The sequence below is a fragment of the Serinus canaria genome, chromosome 1A (assembly GCF_022539315.1).
Source record: "Serinus canaria isolate serCan28SL12 chromosome 1A, serCan2020, whole genome shotgun sequence".
Lineage (NCBI taxonomy): Eukaryota > Metazoa > Chordata > Aves > Passeriformes > Fringillidae > Serinus > Serinus canaria.
The window spans coordinates 25,823,212-25,848,155 of NC_066314.1; the positions used below are offsets into that span (position 1 = coordinate 25,823,212).

General features: G+C 39.8%; 2 protein-coding genes across 2 annotated transcripts; both read right to left on the reverse strand.

Moving 5' to 3' along the window:
* Window positions 1-264: 264 nt before the first annotated feature.
* On the reverse strand, window positions 265-12,597 carry LSMEM1 (leucine rich single-pass membrane protein 1). The gene is made up of 5 exons (XM_009095011.4): window positions 10,493-12,597; window positions 9,751-9,930; window positions 7,974-8,105; window positions 4,778-4,915; window positions 265-3,060 (listed from the first exon to the last, which is right to left on the reverse strand). The coding sequence occupies exons 2-5, from the start codon at window positions 9,770-9,772 to the stop codon at window positions 2,873-2,875; spliced, it is 480 nt and encodes a 159-aa protein (XP_009093259.1). The 5' UTR covers window positions 9,773-9,930; window positions 10,493-12,597; the 3' UTR covers window positions 265-2,872.
* A 142-nt stretch (window positions 12,598-12,739) lies between these two features.
* IFRD1 (interferon related developmental regulator 1) lies at window positions 12,740-23,971 on the reverse strand. The gene is made up of 12 exons (XM_030237862.2): window positions 23,650-23,971; window positions 21,847-21,951; window positions 20,808-20,889; window positions 20,269-20,393; window positions 19,809-19,966; window positions 18,444-18,494; window positions 18,171-18,349; window positions 17,959-18,067; window positions 15,844-15,978; window positions 15,027-15,155; window positions 13,950-14,045; window positions 12,740-13,434 (listed from the first exon to the last, which is right to left on the reverse strand). Exons 1-12 carry the CDS (start codon window positions 23,693-23,695, stop codon window positions 13,345-13,347), a joined length of 1,305 nt encoding a protein of 434 aa, XP_030093722.1. The 5' UTR covers window positions 23,696-23,971; the 3' UTR covers window positions 12,740-13,344.
* Window positions 23,972-24,944: the final 973 nt, after the last annotated feature.

Genomic DNA, 24,944 nt, shown 5'->3' on the forward strand with positions numbered 1-24,944 from the left:
TGATCACTGTAAGATGAAGCTGTCAGATCATCTTCCGCTGGCTGTAACCCCAGACGTTGCAAAGGCCCTTGAGATGTGCAGGATACAGGAACAGAGATCTTACCCACGTCTGCAGGAGATATCAAAGCATCCACATACAGCACAGAGGTTTCATCACATGCAGCTGGAGCTTGGAGTTTACTTAGCTGTTTATTTGAGATGAGGTTTATGGGCCTGTGAACTGAGCTGAAATTCACTTCAGGGTCAGATTTGTAGGAGGTTTTGAGTCAAGTGTTGGTTTGCTTGGGACTACTCAACTGTCAGTAGATTAGACAGAAAAATTCCCCTAAAGGAGATTGTAGGGGGTCCTCCAGAAAGTGTTGGTGGAGGGATTGTGGTACTCTGCTCTCAGCCCTTGCTCTGACAGCATATAGAAGCAGTTCTGACAGTAAATGGATATTGTTAAATATTATTAACTTGAGCTGAGAAGCCAAAGGCAGCCTTAATCACTGCTACCCCACACCCTCTGTGTCTGCAAGTTTCTCCCAACATTAGCTGTGTTTTAACAGCACTAGTAGGATCAGCATCTGACCTTTGCACCTCTTCAGTCACTGATCTTAATTACTGACCACTGCAAGTGAAGAAGCAATTAAATATGAAAAGGATCATTTGAGGCTCAGTCCTGTACAATACTGAGCACACTTGTACATTCCTATGACTCAGCTGGTGTGGGGCAGTTGAGATCACTCACCACCATCTTGCAGGATGAAACCATGGAATGAAAAAACACTACTTCTAACCAATAGCAGGGACAGATAAAGTGGATTTATTATGAGTACTGATTAAACAACCAGACTAAGAATAATTGAGGACAACACTAGAGAGATGAGGAAACTCTCATTCCTTTGGGGACTGCTGCTCTAGGACACTTTTCTTTTACAGTTTCCTGCCAGAAAAAAAAATCTAATGGCTCTTGGTATCAGTTTTAGTGGACCACAGACAGCTCTGATAACTGCTGTTGTAATGAGGGATGTGACAAATCTACATTTGAGATACACTGAGTGCCAAATACTAGTGCTTCTCCCTGACTCACAAGTGTGGATGCGTGTCAGTGCAAGGCAGGAGCTTGAGAGCAGTTACAGCAGCTACAATGGTAAGAGATGAGAAATTAACACTGTCACTAAAAAGCAGGTGGCAGCTCAGAAAAAGAACTGAGAAGCAACACTGCAAATGTCATGATTTTATTCTTAAGATACCTTTTCTTATATCATTTAATAGCATTTACAGAAAGATGTTTGGGTTAGACTTTCAGGGTTCCTTTCCTTACCAGTTTTCTACACTTATATTTTCATTCTCTGATAGCTGTATTAGAGTCACCTTTGTAAAAACTACTTGTGATGTCCAGAGGAGATAACTAAAATTGCAGCTGGGAAGTAACAGCAGGAATAATGAACTCTTGAAACCAATCTTCACCATTTGCATGTGAATAACTTGACAGTAATACATCAGGAAAATAAAAATCAGGAAATAGTAAGAAGGTGATATAAAACATATGTGTAAAGGAAAGCATTCATAATAACAGGAATAGAATTGGTGGGCAAATTCAGGTAGAGTGACACCAAGAAATTCTCCTGGACTTAGTTCTTCCCTTTGTTGCAGACAATGGAGTAGTCATCCCAGAAAGGATTATCATGAATTCTGGAAAAGAAGACTGCAATGCTAGCTATTGAGTTTGGTGAGTTTTTTTTTTTTAAACTGTCCAGAAGAAATTAGAAAGAATTGGATGAGAATGAGAACTTTAGGTAAAACAAAAGATGTTAGACACATTCCACAGTGTCAGCTGCCATTCCACTGTCATGATGAGAATAACCAATTTATTCCTTGATTATGGAGGTGCCTTCTTGATGTATATTTCAGTAGAAGGTTTTGAATACTAAAAAAATTACAAAGGTACCCAGCAGTCCCTTATGTGATCACAATTTTAGGTGTCTGTCTCCACAACAGTGTGAATTCAGAGAGGGTGGCTCCTTTTATCCCCTAATCTCTCAACATTAAAACCATGAAGGTTCCAACCGTATTTCATCTGGCCCTTCTCTGATGGTGACCAGCAGAAACTACAGGGAAGAGTACAAAAACAAGTAGTGTTTTCCCCACATCACTTCATTAAAACACTTGGGCTTCACCTGCAGATTGTGAGTACAGTGTATTGGCATTGCTCTGAGATAGAGTGGCTGTGATGATGCTGTGACTTTACCACACTGAGTCCTCTAAACACATTTTCCATGTCAGCCAATAGGACACTCACTCTGTCAATACAAATTTGGGCTGACTATGGCATCTTATGAAAGGGTTTGTCGTTATTCAAGTTTGGGTGGTTTTTTCACAAAAAGAGTAGTATATCAGTATATTTAGATGCACAGAAGGGAAAACCACAAAACTATAGGCCAGAAATGGATTCATTTATAAGTTACGAAATCCGAAGTTATCTTTAAATACAAATAGCAATAGAAACAAACAGAAAGCTCGCACAAAGGTAACAGAAGAATGATTAAGTGAACAAGGTCATGCTGGAATCATGTGAATAGAATTCGTGATTTTCTGTGATCATTGACTTACTTTCAAAGCAAAACTAGGCCCTTACCCCTGTTATTTATAATGCACAGGGAATCTGGAAGTTTTGCCCCAAGCTGACAATCCATTGTTTATTGTGAATCCTATGGGCTTGGTATTACAAACCTATGCCCACGTAAAACAGGGTAAAATATTAATTGCTAATATTTTCCATTCAGCTGGCTTTTCCAGCAATGTTTCAGCAACCATGTTTCAGCAGCCTGTGTGCCATATGTGAACATGTCTGAGTTATGAATATGCTGAATTTCTTTCCAAAGAAGATTTATTCTCCAGGGACTTTGAGCTCAGCATGGGTAAAGAAGTAAGCATGAAGATCAGAAGGCTTTTCCTTAATTCTGGATTGATTCAGATGCTTTAATATAATATTGTTAAGTTTCTTCAGCTCTTCTATGTTCTTCTTTTCAGATAGTAGTCTGCTTGATATTTGGTCCACCTCATTTCTAGTTTGAACTTGAAAAGGAGAATGTACCACATTAAATTGGCAACATTTAAGTCAAGAGCATCACTACCCTCACTTGTATTCCTGTGAGACTTTGTAAGGAATTGTGATGACTAAAAATATTAAACAGAAAAACAGCTACAAAACCTAACAATAAGAAGTTATATATGTAGTGGATTTACCTGCTCATTGCATTCTTTTTTGCTTATTTGCTGGATTCTTCTTTTAGTTTAGTGCAGAGTAATAAAATCATTTATGGCTCAGATAATTTTTACAGTTTTCAGGAGCACATTCATTAGTGTCAACAGGGAAATGTCTTATTTTGGGGCTCGAGATCCAATTTGTGGCAAGTAAGTGCATCTATTTTATTTTAAATAAAAGAAAAATTATTGCAAATGCTGACATTTCGAGGCCAGCCTCCTCTGGCATGCCAATATGCACTCCTGGAGCTATTTTTATTTTGGCCTTCTGAAGTTAAAAAATTCACCCATGGATTTTGAAGCTTAAGTGCTATAGTAGCCAATGCTAAAGGAATCCATGCATGTCATTTGCAAACACCTCAGATTGTAGAACACACTATATCTAGATGTATCTAATAAAACATTGTAACATAAACTGAAACACCACCAGAAATCAGTTTCAAAAACCCAGGTCTCCACCAACCTGAGCGCAAGCAAACTGCTTTAATTCTTGCAAGAAATTTTTTCACTTCAGTTTATAATTTTTGCACTAGAGCAACCCAATACAAATTTTTCTATACCAAGGCTGTACTTTTAGCAGCTTCATGTTAAATAAATCTGAAATTCAAGTATGAGATATTTCAATTAGGATTTTACAATCATGTTACTAAAAATCTACTTTATGTTCTTTACTTGTCTGATATTTCTTTGAGTGCTTGTAAGAAAATTTAGTCGAGGGTTAGGATTTCCTGGCCTAAAAGAAAAATCAGGATTTTCGCTATGTTTCAGCAAATTCCCTACTACAGGATATAAGAAATCTTGATTTCATATGGGTTCCAATTCTTTCAAAATAGTCTTGTAAATTGAAATAATGCACCTCAGATTCTATTCAATATTATTAGCTCAGAAAACCCCAAGATGACAAAGGTTCCATTAACAAGCCATGTCTTCAGCTAAACCTGCCTGATCAGTCCTAAAAAACTGGAACAGTGATTGTGTCTATAGATCAATGCTACATGCAAATCTTGATAAATGCCTAATTCTTTTTCTTCTGCTAAAGACTTTCTTAGTTCCAAATCAATTTCCAGTCAGTACTTTGATAACAAAGACTCAGGTCTTCCTTCAGGTAGCCTGATTTAAGTGTTAGCCTGGGTGGAATTCCAGTTTCAGTGGAATGACCCCAATACTGAGTATTATCTGGAAGGCAATGGAAGGCACATTGCCAAAGTATCTCACTGCCATACAATTACCTTTCAATTTAATTTCATTTTTAGCAACACAGTATAATGCTGCTGAGATAAATTCTTCACAGCTGTTGAAGCTCACAAATCCTCAGCAGTAAGAATAAAACTGTGCCTTTTAGCCCTGAGAGAGTGTTGTTTGCCTGTGCTTCTGCCCCCAGGACCACGACCCAGTGCCCAGAACCAGCCAAAGCCTTTGACCATGCAAATACAGGAGCAGCATGTTACAGGGTAGCATGACACATTCCAGCAAAGTTCTTTTTCCAGCTGGCCCTACATTTTTAAGAACTACTCTTTGGTTTACTTACATATTAAGAATATTACAAATGAAACAAGCGCCAAACTGACGGTCAAAGTAAGAACAAAGGTGACGAGGAACAAACGCTGGTTGCTTGCGTGGCTCCCTGCCATACTTTCTCCAGTACCACCAGTGTTGTCTTCCTCATCTGTTAAGAGATGACAAACCACTTGGTGATAGAGTTTTTTAAGGTTGGTTAGGATAAGCATACCATAATGCTCCTGGCATCATCAAATGATGCAGAATACATCATATATTTGGCCAACAGATTTTTATTCCCTGGGATATTTAATGAAAGGGGAAGAAATCAACTCTATGAACTCAGCTTGAATTTAAAAATATAAAAAATTATACATCTGTTATAGTTGTTAGAACACATTTCTGTGTTGAAATACAGTGTTTTGTTGAAGTTGACCTGTTTTACAGTTCAGAGTTTTACAGCTGTTTTACATGTACAAAGGTTGCAATGAAGTTTTCATCAGGCAGATTTGTAAGGGCTTCGTTGCATTTAGCCTTTTCAAAAGGGAAGAAAGCTAAATTCAAATTGAAAACCAAGGTGCAGAGTCATTATACACATTCATCCTCTAGATATGCATCTTCTTCTGTTTAATAAGAAGTATCCCTGGGATGATTAATCTCCCAAAGTAAACATCTCAGTTAAAACCCTAATGTTGGATAGAATGAATTTAGGTCTTGACTGTTTCATCTTAAAACAAATGTTTCCAATATTCTTCTTCATCTTTAGGATTTGTTGGTTTCATTCCAGTAAAAAATGAGGCACCTATCCTCCCAGTTGTCAGGAATGGAACAGATTCTCACATAGAGTACAGATGTTGTCCTTTAAGCACAGGAAGACTGAGGGGAAAAAGAAAGGCACTTTCAATGCTGACCTTGAATCAGCTCAACGAGCCAGTTCATTGCTTTTTAAAGAATGTGTTGCATACATTGGGAAATTCAGTAGTTTCTCTCATAGAAACAGTTGCAATCAGTGTGAGGTGGCAGTAAGCCTCAAAGATAATAAGTCAAGTGAACACCATGAGGAAATTCATGTGAATGTAAAAAATTTACACTTGAGCCAGATTTGTTTAATCTTAAGTTTGTACACTACTGTAATAACGTATAAAGATTTGGGTTTATTTTCTGTTTTGAAGGGAGGAGAAAGCTAATGTAATTTCACTTTGGTGTCAGTCTCATACATACTAAAATTACATGCAAATTACTGTAATTTATCCTTCTGTAATTGCCCTCTTGCCATTCTGAAAGGGAGAGTAGTGTGTGCATCTGTGAAAAATGTATTTCTAGGTCATGTTCTTGTTTTAGCTGTTGTTATCCTTGGTCATGTTCTTGTTTTAGATTTTAGGAAATCTCTGAGGTCTTTGCAATGGAACCTGTAGTGATAAAGCTGAGGAAAGGCTGCATATGCCATTACAGGACTTTAATAATGACCATACCTAGGGCTGAGCAATTCACTGAGCTGGCAGATCTCTGAGAATATCTCTGTTTTTCTTTATTTTGTGTTTAACACACTCCTGTCTATGAATAAGCTGAAATATTTTCATATTTTTCCTTTGAGGTTCTATTCTTATTCCCTTAGCATTCATAAAAAATGCACCATGTAATAAGTGTCTGCACCAATATTGCTTTCTAATCAGAATAATAGGGATGGGCAGGTCCTGCTTCTGCTGCCTGCCAAGCATCCTAAGTTCTCAATAGTGGTCTCAAAAGTGGTCTGAGCTAGCTCTGCCTAATGAATACTTCTTGCTATTTCATCAGGCTGAACGTGCCAGGCTGCAGTGCTGTGAGGAATTGGTGAGCACACATTCTTGTCAAACTGCAAGCAGTGGGAACATTTTATCATCTAAAACATGAAATTACTGCTTAACTCCTACTGAAGCAACTAAACAGCATATGCATTTTAAACAGCTTTTGACATGTCTCTGATTTTCTGGGAAGAGAACCAGAGTTTTATGTTGCTGAGTAAATTAGCTGACAGGATGAGACATCTACAGACTCTCCAAGCTTAAAAGATACATTAAAAGAATAATCCTAGAAGGAACCAAATGATTTTACAAATTTATTAACAAAATACTTATTAAGCTACCATTTTTTAGTTCTGAAATGTAGGGAGGGGCATGCATGCGATTATTCCAGAGAATCACATATGTTTCCACAGAACTTTGTATATTTACCCTAAAAGCAAATAATACTGTCCAATAAAATTGCAAAAGAAAGCAAAACAGTCATACTGAAAGGAGTATTTTAAAATTAAAATTTATACATGTCATTGTCTAATTTTCCATGTGTAGAAGTGACAATATCAAGATATGTCTAAAATATTTGCGTTAAATATGGAAACCAGCACCACTCTAGTTAGTTGGATTAGGAAAAGTTAGGGGACTTGGAAACAGAGGCATTGAGAAAATATTTAAGACCCAAAATTAGAAGCATGATTAAGTTATGGCCACATTTTAACATAGCTGCTGATCTGTAAATTTCTTCACTCAAATTTGCCATTACAAAAAGGGAAATAAAGGCAGACTCAAATATTGTTAAGTGGAATGCTGCTGAAGAGCTCCAGGTTTTAAGATATTTTCAGGTCACAAAGAACTCAAATGGTAGTTATCACTGGGTGAAAATATTCTTATTGCTGTGAGAAATCAAAGGCAAAAGCCTTATCAAACCAGTAGAAATGTGGGAGTCATAGCTGAAACTGTGAGTAAAGAAAGTCCAGGAAGAAAAATGCTCAAGAGTTTCACAGGATATTTCAGGTAACTGGTTTGAGATCTTAGGAGATGTGTCTTAAAGGAATGAGCAGAAATTCTCAGGTGCTTCTGTTGCCACATATGAATTTTAGTGCTTGGGAAGAGCTATAATGCTATTTATCTAGAAGGTGTATATTGGGCATTACTAGAGATATTATCCTGCAAGAGAACACCTCATAAATCCCAACTGAAATAGAAGATAAGTTCAGGTTTGAAAGTAAATCCCTAACTAAATGCAAGGATTTTCAGGAACCTAAAGCAGAAATACTCAGCAGGGACAGTTAAATCATTGTCTGATCTGTCTAAATTATGCCATTTTCAATCTTTTTCTTACCTTTTTCAGTACAGAGCTTGGCATACCTATTGGCCTATTAGGCTGTTGACATCAGTGACAAACAATATGGATTGTATAACCAGAAATCCACAGATATCTATCATACATACCTAGTGAGCGCTGGGATTCAGCTGGACAAACATTTAACTTGTTTAGGTTGTTTAGGGAATCAACTACATAAAGTTTTCCTTCTTCATGAGTATCAGGCAGCTTAAATTCCAAGGAACTCCTCTCCATTGTCTCTAAAAGAAACAATAATTTAAAAGGTAAATTAACATATGGCTGTGGCAAATAACTTGTAACAGTTGGTATCCTGCTCTAAGGAAATACAGAGCAGTCTAAACAATCCTTAAAATAGAGATTTGAAGGACCAGCACATTTACTAGATCTTGAAGGCAGGGACAACTCAATACATAGCACTTTTTTATTCTTGGAAATCTTTGATGATGAAAACATTCCATTTTTGCATTGTGTTTGTGCACATACGTGTGTGTATGGGAAAAGAGAGAAAGTGAAAAGTCAATTTGAATGGCTCCAGCATTGTTTTGAATGGTACTTATTTAGTGCATTATTCTTTGTTTTGGTGAGTACTTGGTAAGAGGAGGTGTGACCACAGTGAAAGCCAAACCTTCACTAACACTTCCAGCAAAGATGGCACTCAGGTCCTCTTCTTTCAGCACCAAGTAATTCAGAGATAAAACAGGGAAAGCAGGTATGAATGTTGGAGACATGTCTGTTTATATACCTAAGAATATCACTGTGAAGCTATTATTAGTGAAAAAAAAAATGTAGCCTACTTTGCACCGTTTTGGACAAATTTAAAAAGCTTTTTCTTCAGACTAGTACCCCTTGGTTTAAAAAAGGCACTGGATGATGTTCTATTAGTAAAAGCAAATTCTCTGCAGAGTCTGGGTGCACGAACTCAGTGAATGATTCGTAACAAAAAACAGTTTAGAAAGATTATATATAGAAAATAAGCAATACCTAGGGAGGCAGCTTCTATGTATTGCATATTATTCCTTATCAGTCTTTTGCTTTTCTTTACACTACTGTGATTGCAAAAATGTCTTCCAGAAACAAACTACACTTCTAAACATAAGGAGATCCAGGCGTTCTAAGTAGGCACGTTTTTCTACAATTGTCACTGAAAACTCCCTCTGTAATTATTGAAGAAAAATCTATTCCTCCAGGTAGTATCCCTCTTATTCTAAGATATTCTTTTCTCACCTCAGAATCACAGCCTAAATGTACATTTTTCTTGCTAGCAAATGTAAGGAGGGTGCCCCACAGATGAATTTAAATTTGGATTAGAACACATCTTACCCATTTAGTATTTTATAAAGCTCTCAAGTTCAATTTTATCTGCCAACATAAATCAGCACTTTGTGGGATGCAAACCTCCTTTGATGACATGTGTTAAGCACCTAAGGGTGATTTCTGAATCCTAAATGGGTTAACTGTCCTCTTGACATGCTTCTGAGTCTTTTCTTCCTCTCCAAGGAATACAGAACACAGATTCCTAATAAAACACTTAAATTAAAAACCTAAAATTTGAACCCTAATTGTTTGCAGAAAATCCTCACTCCTTCCCTCGTCAAACCAAATTCAGAAGATCACTATAATTCCCCCAAATGTGAGCACACTGCAAAGTAGACATTCAATGAGCCTCAGGAAGTCTGAAGAGTAAGCACTGAAAGCAATCCTGACAACAGGGCTTGCTCTCCTACTAGTAGAGACTGACAAGACTATAAGGATACTTTCATATTTCTTTTTAACTGCCTATAAGAAAAGATTTTTATTACAACTTACTTTTTTCTCTGTCCAGAAGTATTGCCTCAAAGTACAAAGGAAATGTAGAAAAGCTGGCATGATAGGGGTTAACCTTACCTAGTATATGATCTTTAGGCATGCAGCAGTAACTTCAGGACAGATGGCTGTGCCCACTGTCCTTCCTCTAGAGCATGACACGGCACCAGGCAGCACAGTCTGAGAGCCACATCCCCACCAGGGCTGGCTCTGCTGTCTCCCCACATGCACAGCCTCAGCCAACAGAATCTTTATGGAGCCCTGTGTTTGAACGGTGTGCCAAAAGTTACCACTTCATGCTCATGTTGGTTATTTTTAGATTCTGAAGAGCAGTTGTTTCTCTCTTTTGATTAATACCTCCCTGCAGCTTTAGGGAAGACTCTTCTTAACAGCTTGAGGACTAATAAATGTGACTACCTTTGATTCATTAGTATTATGAATTCTATGTTTCTGCACTTATTATTTAAGCATTTGCACATGTAAACACAGTGGAGATTACCATTAATAATTCAAAAAAGTTTATATTACATTTGTTTGATTCCACTGGCGTGCCAAATGAAAAAGGATACAAACATTAGTGTCACTGGATAAAAGTATTGATTATTTTCCCAACAAAACAATCTAAACATTGGGACCTTTGGATTCACTTTTTCTTGTACTTTAACCTTGCCTAGAGACTTTTTTCCCCTTACAACTTTTGCATTTATTCCTAAGTCAGTGTGGTAAAAAAAAAAAAATGAGGACACACTGAGAATTCTTCACAGCAAAAAAAAGGAAATAAAATCTAAAATGTTAAAAAATATGAGAATGAAACATTACTTACAACATAATCACATTCAGGTAATGTGCCAGTATGGAAGAAATCAGCCAGTGAAAATCATGTGAAGAAAACTTGTTCTGCAGTTCGTCTCTCTACTTGTAGTCCCATAGTCGCAGTACCCATAAAGATAGCTGTGAAAGAGACTGCCCCTCTCAGTCTATATTTAGAGTTCAGCTTGGCCAAGTATACTCACTTTGCAATACTGATCTGCTAAAACAGAAATCAGCCCATACACAGCTCTTTTTTATTATATTGGAACCATGATAATATCCCATCATGGAGAATGAGGGTTGTTACTGATGGTCAGTATTTCACTAATCTTTTAGTCAGTGCCAAACCTCTTAGCTTTAGTGCTTGTCTAAAATGCCCTTGGTATGCAGAAGAGTCATATCTACAACACTGTAGCTATGAGTAACCAGTTTGCTATGCAGAAGAGTCATATCTACAGTACCGAAGTCATGAGTATGTTTAAAGTCATAGACCAGAAAAATCAGGGTCTTTCCCCCCTTCTCCCATGCATTTTATGAATTCAAGTGGAACAGTATTATGCAGTAGATTAATTTGTCTGGCATCCTTAGCTGTTCAAAGATAAAACTCTGATGAACTGGTGGTAAGTAGTGTAATTGCTCCTTGGCTGACAGTTCTTTTGATCACTTTTTTCCTTGCTGACATTGCAGAAGGCAGTGTTACAGCACATTGTACTGACAGGCTGTGGGACTGCAGCTCAATACCACAAATCCTTTCTGAAGCTATCCCATGTGAAAAATTCTGAATCCCTTTTAAGTGCCCATAAACATATTTCTCTCTCAGGAAACAAAAGAGAATAAATCACCTGACTCATATTTCCCACCTTAAGCTGACATGTTCTGCTGCTCAGAACTGCTCCCTTTCTGCAGGAGTTTCCCGGAAGTCCTCCCTCCAAATAAGGATGCGCAAGCTAAGAAAAAAAAAACACAAACCAAAAAAACAAAACAAAAACCCCCAAAAACAAAACCAAAAAAAACCCCACAAAAACCGAAACCAGTGTGGCCTCCATGCCCAAAAACTCCTGACACCAAAATTGCAAGGAACTAGGCCTCTCCAGCTGAAAAGGTAGCAAACTCAAGGGATATCAGCAGAGCTGCAGAAGAGCCACCTCTGCAACAGTGCCAGAAGCCACCTGGGTCACTGTGGGGCGCAGCTACAGTGTTAACAGGGAAAAGGACAAGCACCTCCTTGGGCCCCTGCCAGGAGGTGCTACAGAAACCTTGGACAGGAACCATCAAAAGTGCCTGGCAAAGGACACCAAAGGGGACCACAGGAGACAGCAACAGGCTCCAGAGAACAGCTTTGCTCAAACGGAATGTCTTTGGCCAGGCAACTACTGGCACAGAGCTCCACCTCATTCAAGGATCTGGGTTTTTTTCTCCACTTGTATCACACTGACATGTGTGTTCCATCATCACAGTTTTCAGTTCAAGGTTTTGTGCAGTCCAAGCGATCAGTTTTGCAAGACAAACAAGTTCTTACATAATGGATTTAAGGGAAAAAAGAAAACCAAACAGGTTAAAGTAGAAAGTACAACTCATTAGTATTCATTGCCTTGCTGTAATAGGTTTAGCTGTAATCAGAAACTAGGAAGGGGAAAAAAAAACCTCAACCACTCCACCCCAAACCCAACTTTCTCTTATCAGAGCAGACCACAGTTTCAGGGGGTGGTGTTGTTTTCAATGCAATGTTTACTTCATCTGGTGACAAAACATTTTAAGAATGTTTATTTAGACATAAAGCAGTTTTACAGATCTTCAGGTTCAGAAGCTCCAACTAGCCAGGTTTTAGTGTCTTTATTACATAACAAACCACACTTCCCCCCCTCCAAATTCCTAAGTCAATTCTCAGCTACTGGCATATTTCAGTCCTATAGAACCAGAAATTGAGGTTAGAAGAATAGTTTTCAACATGATCAACACAGGGAAGTCAGACTGGTTCCTCTAAGATAAAGGACATGTTTTGCAGCACCAAAACTAGAAAACGTTTGACCATTAGAGAAGCAATGACAAATCAAGATTAGGTGGTTGTGCAGAACACATGCAAGTAAGCAGAAGACACCTTTGAAACACTGCAAGGTAGACTTGCATGTAGCATCTACTAACACACTGAGAATACCCCAAGCACGTGTTTGAACCAATAAACAAACCCATCCCTTTCAACCTTTAAGTTTTGCCAGTGTTACAGCTTTTCATTCATGGAGTAATTACTTTTACACAGAGAGCAGGCAGTGAGAAACATTTTTATTCCAAAAATTAAATATTCCATTTCGGAACACAAGAACCTTGCTTATATTTTACATGGAGGCAAGTATTTGTCATTCACTACTTGACTGTCAGTGGAAGTTACTGAACTTCATAGTCCCTGTCAGGATAAAGTTACACTTACATAGGGATTTCTTGTCTGTCTACAGACAAGAAAACACTGGAGAGTTTTAAAAAGTTACTAAAATAATTTCACACAAACATGGTCATCTTCTCATATTCTTATCAGAACACTTGGTCATGACTTTACCTTTATATAAAGAATCCAATCTGACACACAGCATTTGACTACAGTTATCCACCCCATTTAAGGTATCAGTTACAACATAATCCAAACCTTTGGAGCTAGTGGGGGTCTAATGTATAGCATTATAATATAACCCTGCACCAAATGTTACAATCTATATACAGTGTATACCCAACTAAGCAACAACATGCATTATATTTACAGACTATGTAACAAACCCGTGCACAACTGCAAACTGACTACAGAAGTTAAAAAATTCATTTAAATGTTACAAATTTATTTGAATTATGAAAATTGAACCCCATTGAAAAGGGAATCTAAAAAAATTCCCCCACATCTGCTCTTTTATCACGACATTTACTTCTAGCCTTTGTCCGAGCCTTGAATGCTGCAGAGTTGTATAAGTGCTACAAAACAAAAAAAGAAAAAAGAATTACATATTGTCATAAGGCTTATGCCCTTCAGAGATTTTTCAAGTAACAAAACAAATGTAAATAACCTTTTATTAATCTTTGAAGTAATCTCGTAAGCCATCTGAAGTTTATAGTATGCTATCTTTGCACGAAAGGCTAATCTGTGTGTGTGCATATGTATATATATAGAGAGAGAGACAGATGTATTTTTCCTGTAGGTCCCTCCCCAAAAAACATGTATCTCTAAGACCAAGTTTCACATGGGTACTAGATTCAGGCTCCACGCATCAGCAATCACATCAACCTTCAGACCCCTTGGAAAAAACACAGAAGCAGACACATGCCCAGTGGAAAATTTAAGAGTTCATGGATGCATACAAGTAAGGTTGGGTTTCATTCAGGACAATATGAGGCACTCTTAGAACTACAGTCTAACAATGACAGCTTCTGAAGTGCAGGAATAATTAGAGTAGGAAGTAAAGAAAATTCATTTTGGTGCAATAACCTACCCTTTCAAAACGAGATATCTTCATTGTTTTAAGAGTTGCAGCATCCAGCATTACTGGTGGACCAAGCTCAAACACATTCCGAAGAAAGTCATTTGACTAAACAAGAAACACACCAAATGATTAGTTTCCCCTCTAATTATCAAGTTTCTAAAGTTGACTGCTGTAAAATATCACATATTCCAGTAAGAAATACTAAGATTTGTGGCAAATTGCTGCTATCTTTTGCAATTAAGTCAAGAACACTTCCTCCTTCAACCAAAATAAGGCTAAAAGTGAAACAGCCACCTTGAGAAGACAGACAGCTCCTCATGCCTCCTTTGATATTTTTGTCCCAGCAAATGAGACACTGTTCTGTTCTACATAAAATCAGGCAGCTGAACAGACCTGTATGGTTTGACAACACACCAGTTTTAAAGTATCTGTGAAAGTAGTACTTGAAAAAACTGAAAAACCTGCTACATGCCTGAGCTTCCTCAGTCACACTAATTCAATTAACACAGGACTGATGATTTTAAACTCATGGTTATCACAGCAATTTGGGAGCATATATTCCTAAACTACAGCTCCTGCTTTTGTTACATATGTAAACAGAAGGCTAGTAAATAAGCAGTTCCCAGAACAGAGATAAAGATTTCTGCCATCTCTTCTGGAACGCTGTCTCCATTGGGCTGCAAGCTGTGTTCATTATTTTTGACTAAAACTTTCCCTTTCTTTTACAGGCTTGAACAGGAAGGGAGGAGGCATACAGCTTTACAGCAGAAAACTACACCACTCTGCTGAAAGAGAGCATAAGGATTCCGGGAATATCCTGAATCTAAAAACATATTCAACCTAAATTTCTTATTTCTTGGAGAAATCAATTACTACACTAGCACACCCAGGCTACAACTCAGCAGCAGCTTACCCAGAGAGCTGTAGCTCACTGTAATTAATTTTTTAACTGCTGTCTTTAACACCTCAAATGCAAGGCTCATCACATCACTAAGTTCTAGTCAGGATTTTGTAATCCAGACTGAATTCCATCAAAGAAGCCAGACACACAGGAACAGTCTGAGCAACTGTCAAAGAGCAGCTCACCTGCAAATGGTATTGCATCCCTGAGCCCAGAATCTCCTTGAACGTCTCATAAGTTTGTTTTTTAACCCAGCAGTCAATATACATGCGCTCAGGTCCAAACTTCACCATCTCTGTAGGGAAGTCGCGCTCCTACGCAAAAATCAAAGGAAACAACATCTAGAATTTTAAATTAAACAGTCTTTTGTACTAAGAATTTTATACATCTCAGTGAACTTTATTTTGACTGATGAATTTCGTACATCAAAACCTTCCAAATAACATAGTGTGCATATGCTAAAGATTGTATTTGTTCATAATGCAGATGCACACCTACAGTCAGATCCCATGTAGAACTTGAAGCTGATACTCATGACTACAAAGCCTTTTAAAAAACAAATGCTCAACTTTCATCTTGAAAACTACTTTAAGAATTGGACTTATCTCCAGGAAAACCAGTTCCAAGTGCAGAAGCCACCTTTAAGTCAGACTATAAACCTCATTTAGACTCTACCTTAGAGGTATTTGGGACAATGGAATGTAACAAGTGCTAGCTAATAGGTGACTCAAATCCTTCTACAGACAGAATCCCAGAGGTGACTTCAAATTATGCCAAGCCTTCTCCTTAGCTTCCACAATATTTAACTATTCCCAGTGTTTTTTCAACATTCCTAAAAAAAGCAGTTCTATTCCACATATGCGATCTATGAAATCTCACTTAAATCAGCTTTTTCTTGTTTCTTTCATTGAAACAGTAATTCTGTTTAATAATAAAACTGTTTTCTCAATTGTACACTATATGTTTTGAAGGTCTAGATTGTAACTAAGACAAAAGAATCACCTCAACAGCCCGCAGAACATCTCTGAAGACAGATCGCTGCTTTCTTTTATCCACTTTGGCCCGGTGCTTGTTTCCATCAGTAGCCAGAGCTCTTAGTTTCTCTGTTAGAAGGTCCATATCTTCATAAAAGAAATCCTAGGTTACCAGAAAAAAAAAATTTAGGATTTTTTAGATTATGGTTTATTTTATGGCCTTTACCTTTTTCCCCGCAAATAAGAAAATGGGTCTCTTTAAATTTTGGGCAGATAGATCTCTACAACCTCTTACTTTATTTAAAAAGACAGAGAGCACTTCTGCAGATCCATCTGCAGCATGGAAATCAGCAAGAACAAAGTCACAGCACCCAGTTTAACAGGAAGGGCACTAATAAAGTCTGTTTGGTCAGCCATACAGCTCCATCAGTGCGCATATACACCTGCCAATATGTTCCACTCAGTAATTCCAAGGGACTCAAACTACTTAACAAACCTGCTGAACTACTGCCAACAAGCTGAGGGCACTTTATGTTATCACAAAATTCCTGCTGCTGGATGCAAACTGTGAGACATCACTGGGCTGACAGTATGGAAAATTTAGCTATAAATAAGTCTTTTATGGAATGGGAAATGAGGAAACTTTTTTTTTAATACTTAACAAAACACTTTAAGTAAACTATAATAAACAGCTTTATGTTATTCACTTTATTAATAAATATGTGCTTTACATATATATAAATATTTTTTCCGCTGCACCTAATTTGGCACTAGTTCACCATGGCTAGGAAGAATGCATGCAAACTTACGTACAAACAAGTCTTTGTAGGTTGTAGGGTTTTTTTAAATCTCAATGTTTTGTCATATCAACTGACTAGACTGAGCTTACTGCAAGCTTTCTGAAAGGATCAGGTCGAAGGCAAATAAATCAAATATTTTTAATCTGCACTAATTGTTAAGGATTCAATGAGAATCATCTGTAATGATTAAAGGGGCATTTCCTCAATGCAACAGCAGAGATTGTAGCGAATAGTCTCATTTCATATTTTAAGATTTTAATTACTTGCAGTCAGCTTGACCAAATAAAGGATCAAGTTGTGGTTTCCATTTACTTTTTTCCTTTCAAAGTTGACTTTCATAGCCAAGAAACTCAAATCCACACTGCTTGCACTTATATAGAAGCCTCATCATTATTTCAGATTATGCTGTGCTAGTGTGTCATGATTCCTGACTTAAATGGAGTTATCCTTTCACTTTAGGCAGCATTCTGGCAAAGCGCAGCAGCCTTGAGTGGGGAGCCCTTCGGGCAACTCTCCCAAACTGTGCCATGCGTAAGCAGAGGGAGGCTGTTTCCTTCAGTGCTGTCAAGAAAAAAGTCTGAAAATTAATAAGGCATACTGAAGAATGTAAATGCAACTTTACCTGTGGACAAGGTAATATTGAACAGTTTGCACCTAATTGAATTCAAAAGCAAACTCCAAGAAATCTCACCAAATGAAGTATTACTGATATCTGTGTGAAATTTGTGCCAATTCCTTAAAAATCTCCCCCTTAAAATGACTGCCTAGTTCTTAACTGACTAAAATAGTCAAATGCTGTGAAACCTTCATGCAACAGGAGTTACTCTTCTCAAGTTAACTAAGCACAAATACTGAAAAAAACAATACTTAAAGTCAACATGTGTTCTACCTGATAGATTTTTGGCTGCAACAGCAGAATTGTGCAGGCTGTGAATTACTCAAACTTGTCTGCATAAGCATCTGATGAGTGATCCCACTACAGTAAACAATACTGTTTCATTCTGGAATCTCTCTATAGGTATCTTTTTTTATTCTATTTTAAAAGGAGGTGTTGGATTTAGATTTAAATCATACATTCCTTATTCCTAGTTGCTATTAATTAGCATTTGATGCATTTTGTTATATTGGTCCTGTTTTGCAATATAGAAATTAAGTGTAAAAAATTATAGCTGTGAATTATTGCTATACCCACTTAGACTGGGGCAGACTCACTAGAAGGAACATAAACCATGGAATTATTTGCATAAAATTGTTGAGATCCAGGGTGGTGTGAAACACAGGTTAAGTAATTTGTCTCATCATTGTCCTGATGAAAGAAGGCTTAGCTGCTGACATCTACTTACAGCATCTGTTTCACGTGCCAGTTCAAACAGAAGCGCTAGCGTTTCTCCAGCAGCTATTCTCATGTTGAGATCATCACAAGACAGCAGGCTTGGAAGTTTATTCAAGTGCCTAAGGAGTAAGTAATATTCCATTAAGATCTAAATTTTACTGACACTGTTTCATAGCATATAAACAGCCATTACAAACTCTGCTTTCCAAGAAAGATACTCACATTTCAATTTTCTTCTTCACTTCATTCATTGGACAAATGGTCAACAACAATGTCCATGCTAAGAGAGCACTGACGTGAAGCACAGTATTATGGGTACTCGATACACCATTAGTGTCTCTATCCCGCTGATAGGCCTTCATGAAGATGTTTTCCAGGCATTCCATAGTAGAGTACAGTTCCTGTACCAGGGAAAAATACCATGGAAGTGGTTTAGGAGTCACACATTTTCATCTTGCCAGTTTATTACATTTGAAAGTTATCATTCATCCTCACCGTAATATCATCGGTCACAATGAAACAGCAAATCCCTAAGCAGGTTGCACACTGGACACAAAAAAAAAAAAAAAAGTGTCAGTATTTGACAATGTTACAGTTTCAAACTTGGGACCTTTGAAATTTAACATCTGGAGCAACAGAAACTTGAGATAAAAACCCTAAGAGTCTAGAAGTCCCCAGTCCTTAATTCACCTTCTTTGTAATACTTAGCTCCCAATTCCCATCTACTCGCAGGATGATTTTACAGCATTTGCTACTCACAAGCCTTCCCTTTCCAAGTATTATTATTTTTAAATAGCTTACAAAGCCCTTGAGAAAGCTCTACATGGCATTCTTTTCACCCAATGATTTTAAATCTCACAAGGATTTACAAGCAGAAATTATGCTGATAATTACATGTATTTATTCACAGCTGTGGGAAATATTTTCTCCTTGTGACCACTATTTCAATTAAATAGCATAAAAATGCTGCCCTAAAAAGCCCTTCCTGGAATACTCAAACTTCTCCTGCAGGTCTGTTTCCAATGCCCCATATACTAGTCCAATTTCTCTTATGAAGAGTAAAGAAAAACATTTGAAAGTGATGTTTGCACCAACGACACAGGACTCAAAACTACATTAGAACAGGACAAACTTTAATAGCTTTTGTCTGTTTGTAGAAATAACTGCTGTTGTACTAATACTATTTCCTTTTTGCAGCTGACAGTATCTGTTATGCCATAGGTTGACTAGGAGTAGCCTGCCACATACTGATAAAGGAAAGCTGGAAAACATTAGCTAAATCTCTGAAGTTTAAGCAAAAGTAAAACTTTCGGCAAGCGTTTTGGGCAATCTTCCTTCACTATTTCGAGCATTCGATGTATAGACGAGATGAGTGGGCAAAAGTAACTTAAAAATACCTTTGGTGGAATGGCTGTATTGTTTATGTAGTTTCCAGATGTGCTATATGTGATTTTACCATAAATAAATGTAAATGCTTAAGCAACATTCTTGTGGTGTTTAAGAATAAAATTAAATTCCAATAATAAAATAAAATTAATACAGGAAGGACATATCCCTCAGTAGGAAAGTGGGAAAGTATTTTCTAGGACCCCAACATCAGTCCCCAGAAGTAAGGAAGCTGCAATACAGTGAGTTCAGACACTTGACAAAGCAGTACATGTAACAGCTGAAGAAGTGAATCATGTTCAACTTCCAGGTGGAACTTTCAAGCCAGTGAAAACTGCTATGCATCATTGAGGGCATATGTCAACATTATGAGTACACACTAGCGTGGTAACCTTTAGTCCTGAATTACACAACAGTGAGCTGATCAGAAGCAGCCCTCTGTCCCTGCCTGGCAAATAAACATTTCATACTTACAGCCTGTCTGGCTTGGATACTGGCTGTTCCATCACAGACAATCTTCTTCAGAACTGGACCAAGGGTCTTAAAAATCTCCTCGCTTTCAATTCCTGACCCCATCTGCACACACAGAAGACAAGCCAGTCCAGCAGCTGCACACTGTTCATCACTCTTACCTAGGGATTAATTAACACAGTGATGAGCAACCACCTTCTGCCTTGCTTTCTTCCTTCTTTAATCTTTTAAAGATAACAGTCTGAAAGCACGTAAGTGGAAATTCAGAAACCAAGAGATAGAAGATAATTTCAGTTAATTTTCTAGGACAGTTAAAATGTGACACCTGCATTTAGAAAGTAATGTTACCTAAATTATTAACCACTCTGTAAAGTACTAGAAAACATTCACAATCCTAATTTCTTTTAAACAATGTGCTACTTCATAGGGATTATTGCTTTCTAATAGCATGGATGTTAATTACCTTTCTTTATGCAGCGCTCAATACTATCAGTTAGGGTCATTCTTCTTTCCATGATAAACTCATATAGTATTTTAGAAGAAAATGCACTTTTCAGGCTTTCAAGGGCTGCTTGTCTTGTCTTTGCACTGTTAGAAGAGAAAAAGAAGACCTCCTGAAATCAGCACATCCCAGCTGAACCTCCACCCTTGCTTTATGGCGATTTATATTTGCCTACACCCAGTAGTAAGAGTAATCCACAGAAGTACTATGAAGAAATGAAATGCTCTGAGGTGCCTCCTTAGTTAAGGACAGCAAAATTTTATTTGGGGATAAAGTTCACAGCAGTATTGCTGGCCAGAAAGAAAGTTATTCTACTTCAATATATTAGAAAAAGAAAGTCTAACTCATCCTAAAAAATCAGTAGAGGGAAATAGTTTTTAGATCCAGAAGTCCTCCCAAGAGTAAAAATCTCAGTAAGCATAGAAAAATATTTGATATTTTCCTTATTAAATCAAGCAAGAAAACAATGTATGAATGTGTTTCTTCAAAGCAGACTATACCTCTTGTCCAATGTAAGATCAATAAACCCCTTCAACTTGTATTCTAAGTCTTCTTGAGTGGCTTCTTCATCAACTTCAGGCCCTAATCCAGAAGAAATAATTTAGTCCTACTGATACACATTTCATTAGCAGACACAGTAGTTCCAACACAATGCTTTTAACACTAATAAGGAAGCAGCTTACTACAGAAAACAGCTACAGAATTGTTCAGTACGACAGCAGCATAATGGTGTTAAACCTACTACATCAGACTGTGCCCCAAAATACCTTCATAAAAAGTGGCCTTTTGATACATTTGTGCTGTTTCTCGATCTGCTTCTTACACATGCCAAGAATGAATGCGGGAGCAAATCAGATCTTACATAAATTTTCCCCATCTGATGACCATCAGCCAATCCTATCAACACATTTTCATCCAGTCCACTACATCTACCCCTGGAGTAGATGTAGAGGCGCTCACAGCTGATGCAGTGAGTCAAAGCAGGACACAGCATCAATTCAGACACCTCTGCAACAGGAGTTCAGTTACGAACAGCATATATCTAACAATGACTCCCTGCTTATCCCCGTTTCAGGCCTTCAGGTACCCTCCTCTCAACAAAATGACTTTAGAGTAGTCTAGGTTGCAAAGATGGTGAAGGGGACAAAGCACAAACCTAGCTCAAAACAGGCAAATGTGACTCTCCCCATCTTAAACTATACTGCAGTTCTGACTGCTTCAACTACCTGTTATGTAAATCCATGTCTTACAATTCACCTTAAAATTCTTATTTTCTCTATAGCAGCACTCTGTATCTTAGAGTGTCTGTATCTATATTCTATTCTAGTAGAATAGAGCCTGATAGTTTCACAAGGCTCAAAAAACCTGGAGTATTTATCTATATAAACCAAACAAAAAAACCAGACACTGGATTAGCCATCGCAGTCTTAATATAATGTCATTATTTCATTATTGCTACTTACAGTCTACTAAAAACTAGTAAATCAGCTCAGGCTTTATGTTTTCAAAAGATGAATAAATATAAATAACAGAATTTACCATCCTCAGTGAAGCTAGCAGGATCACTGAAACCACTGCAGTGGCTCATGGTTTCAATTGAAGCATCTTCATCACTAAAAGGCTGCACGTTTCTGGGCTGACCACCTTAAGCAAAGATGAATACAACAGCTTGGTCATTTCTCATACAGAAAAGGAAGATCTGAGCACCAAAAGTAGAACTGAACCCACCCAGAGCAGATTTGCTTTCCCTATCCCAAACACAGAGAGAACATTTCCATCCTCTGCTGGTTCCTTTATTCCCACCTACTATGAAGACTTTGTTGGCTCTGTTCTGGAAGATCATTTGTGAGCAGTGAGGAAAGGCCCACCTAGTACTGGTCCAATTCCTACTCTAGAAATTGGATGAATTCCGACTGTAAATTTAGGATCTTTCTACAACTTCATGTTAATGCAGTTTTCTGTGACTATGCTTTAAAAATAGGTCTGTGTTAATTTAACTGTTAGCATAAGGTATCTAAAAAATTGCCATACACTCCTTATTTTTTAATTTTGAGGAACTTCAAGACAGTGTAAGTCAAACCTTTGGGCAAACATACATTACCCAGTTCAGTGCAGGCTACATGGGATTAGGTATAGTATGTGCAGGATCAGCTATGTCCAATTCTTTTACTACTGAATTACAAGTACAAGCCGGAACATCAAATGCTTTAACAGGGGATAGAAATTTTCCCCTCTCAGGACAAACTGGGTCTTAGTGCAGCAGCTTTCAGACTTTTTAACAAAATGTAGTATTTTTACTGATGTTCACCTCCCTTTTCATATATTTTTCTTCTCCAACAGTTCCCAAAACATCATTTACAGAACTCTGAATTCTGTTCTTTCAGCTATTTTTTTCTATATTATTTAGAAGGTTGCACACAGGGCTTACCAGGTTCAAGCAGACTCCCCGACTACCAAGACCCCAAAAAACTATTCTTATCTAGGCAGAATCAACTTTCAGTTGGATCGGTGTCCAAATGCTTTCCAATTAAGTCACTCACACTCCGGAAGTTTTGCTACTTTTAGCTGAATCCACTTGTATCATTAACAATAACCCAAAAAAACCCCACTAGCCAATGCATGAGTGAACAAACTTGGAGGCTCGTAGCTCTCACATGGCGACCTTCTTGCTGCTATCAAACAGGGATTCAACAGAAGTGGCAAGAACGACAGCAAGCCCTTCACAACCTAAATTAAGAGGAGTTACAGAAACACCCTATAAATTGCTCACTTCCTGAAAACTGGGTATTAAAAACAAATGCTTCACACAGCTATGCTAGCTTGAAGTGCAATTTCGCACCACCCCACAAAACCTCTGTTCCGTCCCAAGCATCCGCACCTCAGACACGCACATTCCGCATTTGGATATTTTATAACATCCCATTTTAGGATAAGGAAAAGGATTTTTTTCTTTAAAGACACAGCAGCCTTCCGGGGCACGACATGGTGACACACAGCCGCAGCAGCTGCCGGTGGTGCAGCGGGCGGACCCGCGGCCGTGCCGCCCGAGCTGCCGCTGCCCCGGGGCGCTGCCGGCGGCGCCAGCGCGGCCGCGCCCGCCGGCCCCGGCTCCCCGGCGCATGCGCGCAGCGGCGTGAGGTGGCGGTTTCAGGGACGGCTCCTGTCACCCGCCCGGCCCCGGCCCGGCCAGCGAGAGCCCCGCGGCCGCGCTCACCCGTCCGGCCGCTAACCCACCGCCCGCGGGGAGGCGGGGCACCGCCGGGCAGCGCGGGCCTGTTCCCGCGGTCACGGAAAACGCCGTCTAGACCCCAAGCCCCTACCCGCCGGCCCGGCCGCACTCACCGGCTCCGCGCTGGTGGTTGCTCCCCCGCTTCTTAGGCTTGGGCATGGTCGCAGCGGCGCTCGGCTCGGCTCCCGCGGCCCCTCTCCGGGTCTCGGTCTCCCTGCTCCCCCCCGCCCGGGAATCAGCGACAATCAGCCGATAGAAGAGCAGGAGCGCTTTTTACTCCAACGCCTCTGCGAGGTTGACTTCTCGAGCCGGGGCAGCGGGGGTGATTGGCGAGAGCAGGCGGAGGGCGAACCGGCGGCAAAGGCAGAAATCCCCGTGGAGGCCCGTGAGCGGAGTCGATGCATCTTTCTCCTCTCAGACACCCGGGGCTAAAGGCGCGGAGGGGGCGCCGAAGCCACTTTTATAGCCCCACCGGGCTGCGGGGGCGGGGCCCCGCGCCGCCGCAGCCAATGGCCGGGCGTTACGACGGTGGGCCGCTGACTCAGCGGCGCGAGCTCGTGACGCGCGAGCGCCGCTGCCCAGTGGCGGGGTTGGGACGTCAGCGACGCCTCGCGCGTTGCGCCGCGGTGCACGCCGGGAGCCGCGGGCCAGGGGCGGTGCTTGGGCGTCTGAGGTCGCGCGGGGCGGGGGACAAAGGGTGCCCGGCAGTACCCGGCGGCTCCCTCGGTGCTCCCTGCGTGCCGGCTGGGCTCGGCTTCCGGCCCCCGCCATGTGCGCGGCTGCCTGTGGGAAGGGCGAGCTCGGCTGGGCCGTGTGCAGCTCTGTGGGTGTGCGGGGCCGTCGCCGGCACTGCTCACCGTGTAGGCGGGGAATGCCGGAAGGGTTCACAGAATCAAACAGCGGTTTGGTTTGGAAGGGACCTCTGGTGATCCTCCAGTGCAACCCCCTGCCAAGGCAGGGTCGCCTGAAACAGGTGGCACAAGAACGTGTCCAGGTGTGGTTTGAATGTCCCCAGAAGGGAGAATCCACCATCTCCCTGGGCAGCCTGTGCCAGTGCTCTGCCACTGTAAAGTTCTTCCTCGCCTTGAAGGGGAACTTCTTTTGGGTGTATGGCCACTGCTCGTCATCCTGTCACTGGGCACCTCTGGAAAGAGTCTGGCACCATCGTCTTGGCACCCACCTTTGAGATACTGCCATGCATTAATGTGATCCTCTCGCAGTGGTCTGTGGACTAAACAGGCGCAGCTGCTGCAGTCCCTCCTCATAAAAGTGGTGCTCCAGATCCCGGATGATCTATGTGGGCCTGTGCTGGACCCTCTCCAGTAGCTCCTTGTCTTTCTTGTACTGAGGAGCCCAGAACAGCAGTGTGCTTTCTCATTTAAAAACAGATAAGCAGGATAGGTGCCTT

What these genes read in the sequence shown, in the direction of transcription:
- LSMEM1 (XM_009095011.4), bottom strand. Translation starts at nt 9,772, where the DNA reads ATGCCTAAAGATCATATACTAG. An exon ending in GCCTAAAGATCATATACTAG is followed by an intron (nt 8,106 to 9,750) that starts GTAAGGTTAACC and finishes TGTTTCTTTTAG; the next exon opens with AGACAATGGAGAGGAGTTCC. An exon ending in ATTTGTAATATTCTTAATAT is followed by an intron (nt 3,061 to 4,777) that starts GTAAGTAAACCA and finishes CTCCTTTTCAAG; the next exon opens with TTCAAACTAGAAATGAGGTG.
- IFRD1 (XM_030237862.2), bottom strand. Translation starts at nt 23,695, where the DNA reads ATGCCCAAGCCTAAGAAGCGGGGGAGCAACCACCAGCGCGGAGCCG. An exon ending in CAACCACCAGCGCGGAGCCG is followed by an intron (nt 21,952 to 23,649) that starts GTGAGTGCGGCC and finishes TCTTTGCTTAAG; the next exon opens with GTGGTCAGCCCAGAAACGTG. An exon ending in GATCTTACATTGGACAAGAG is followed by an intron (nt 20,394 to 20,807) that starts GTATAGTCTGCT and finishes CTCTTCTAACAG; the next exon opens with TGCAAAGACAAGACAAGCAG.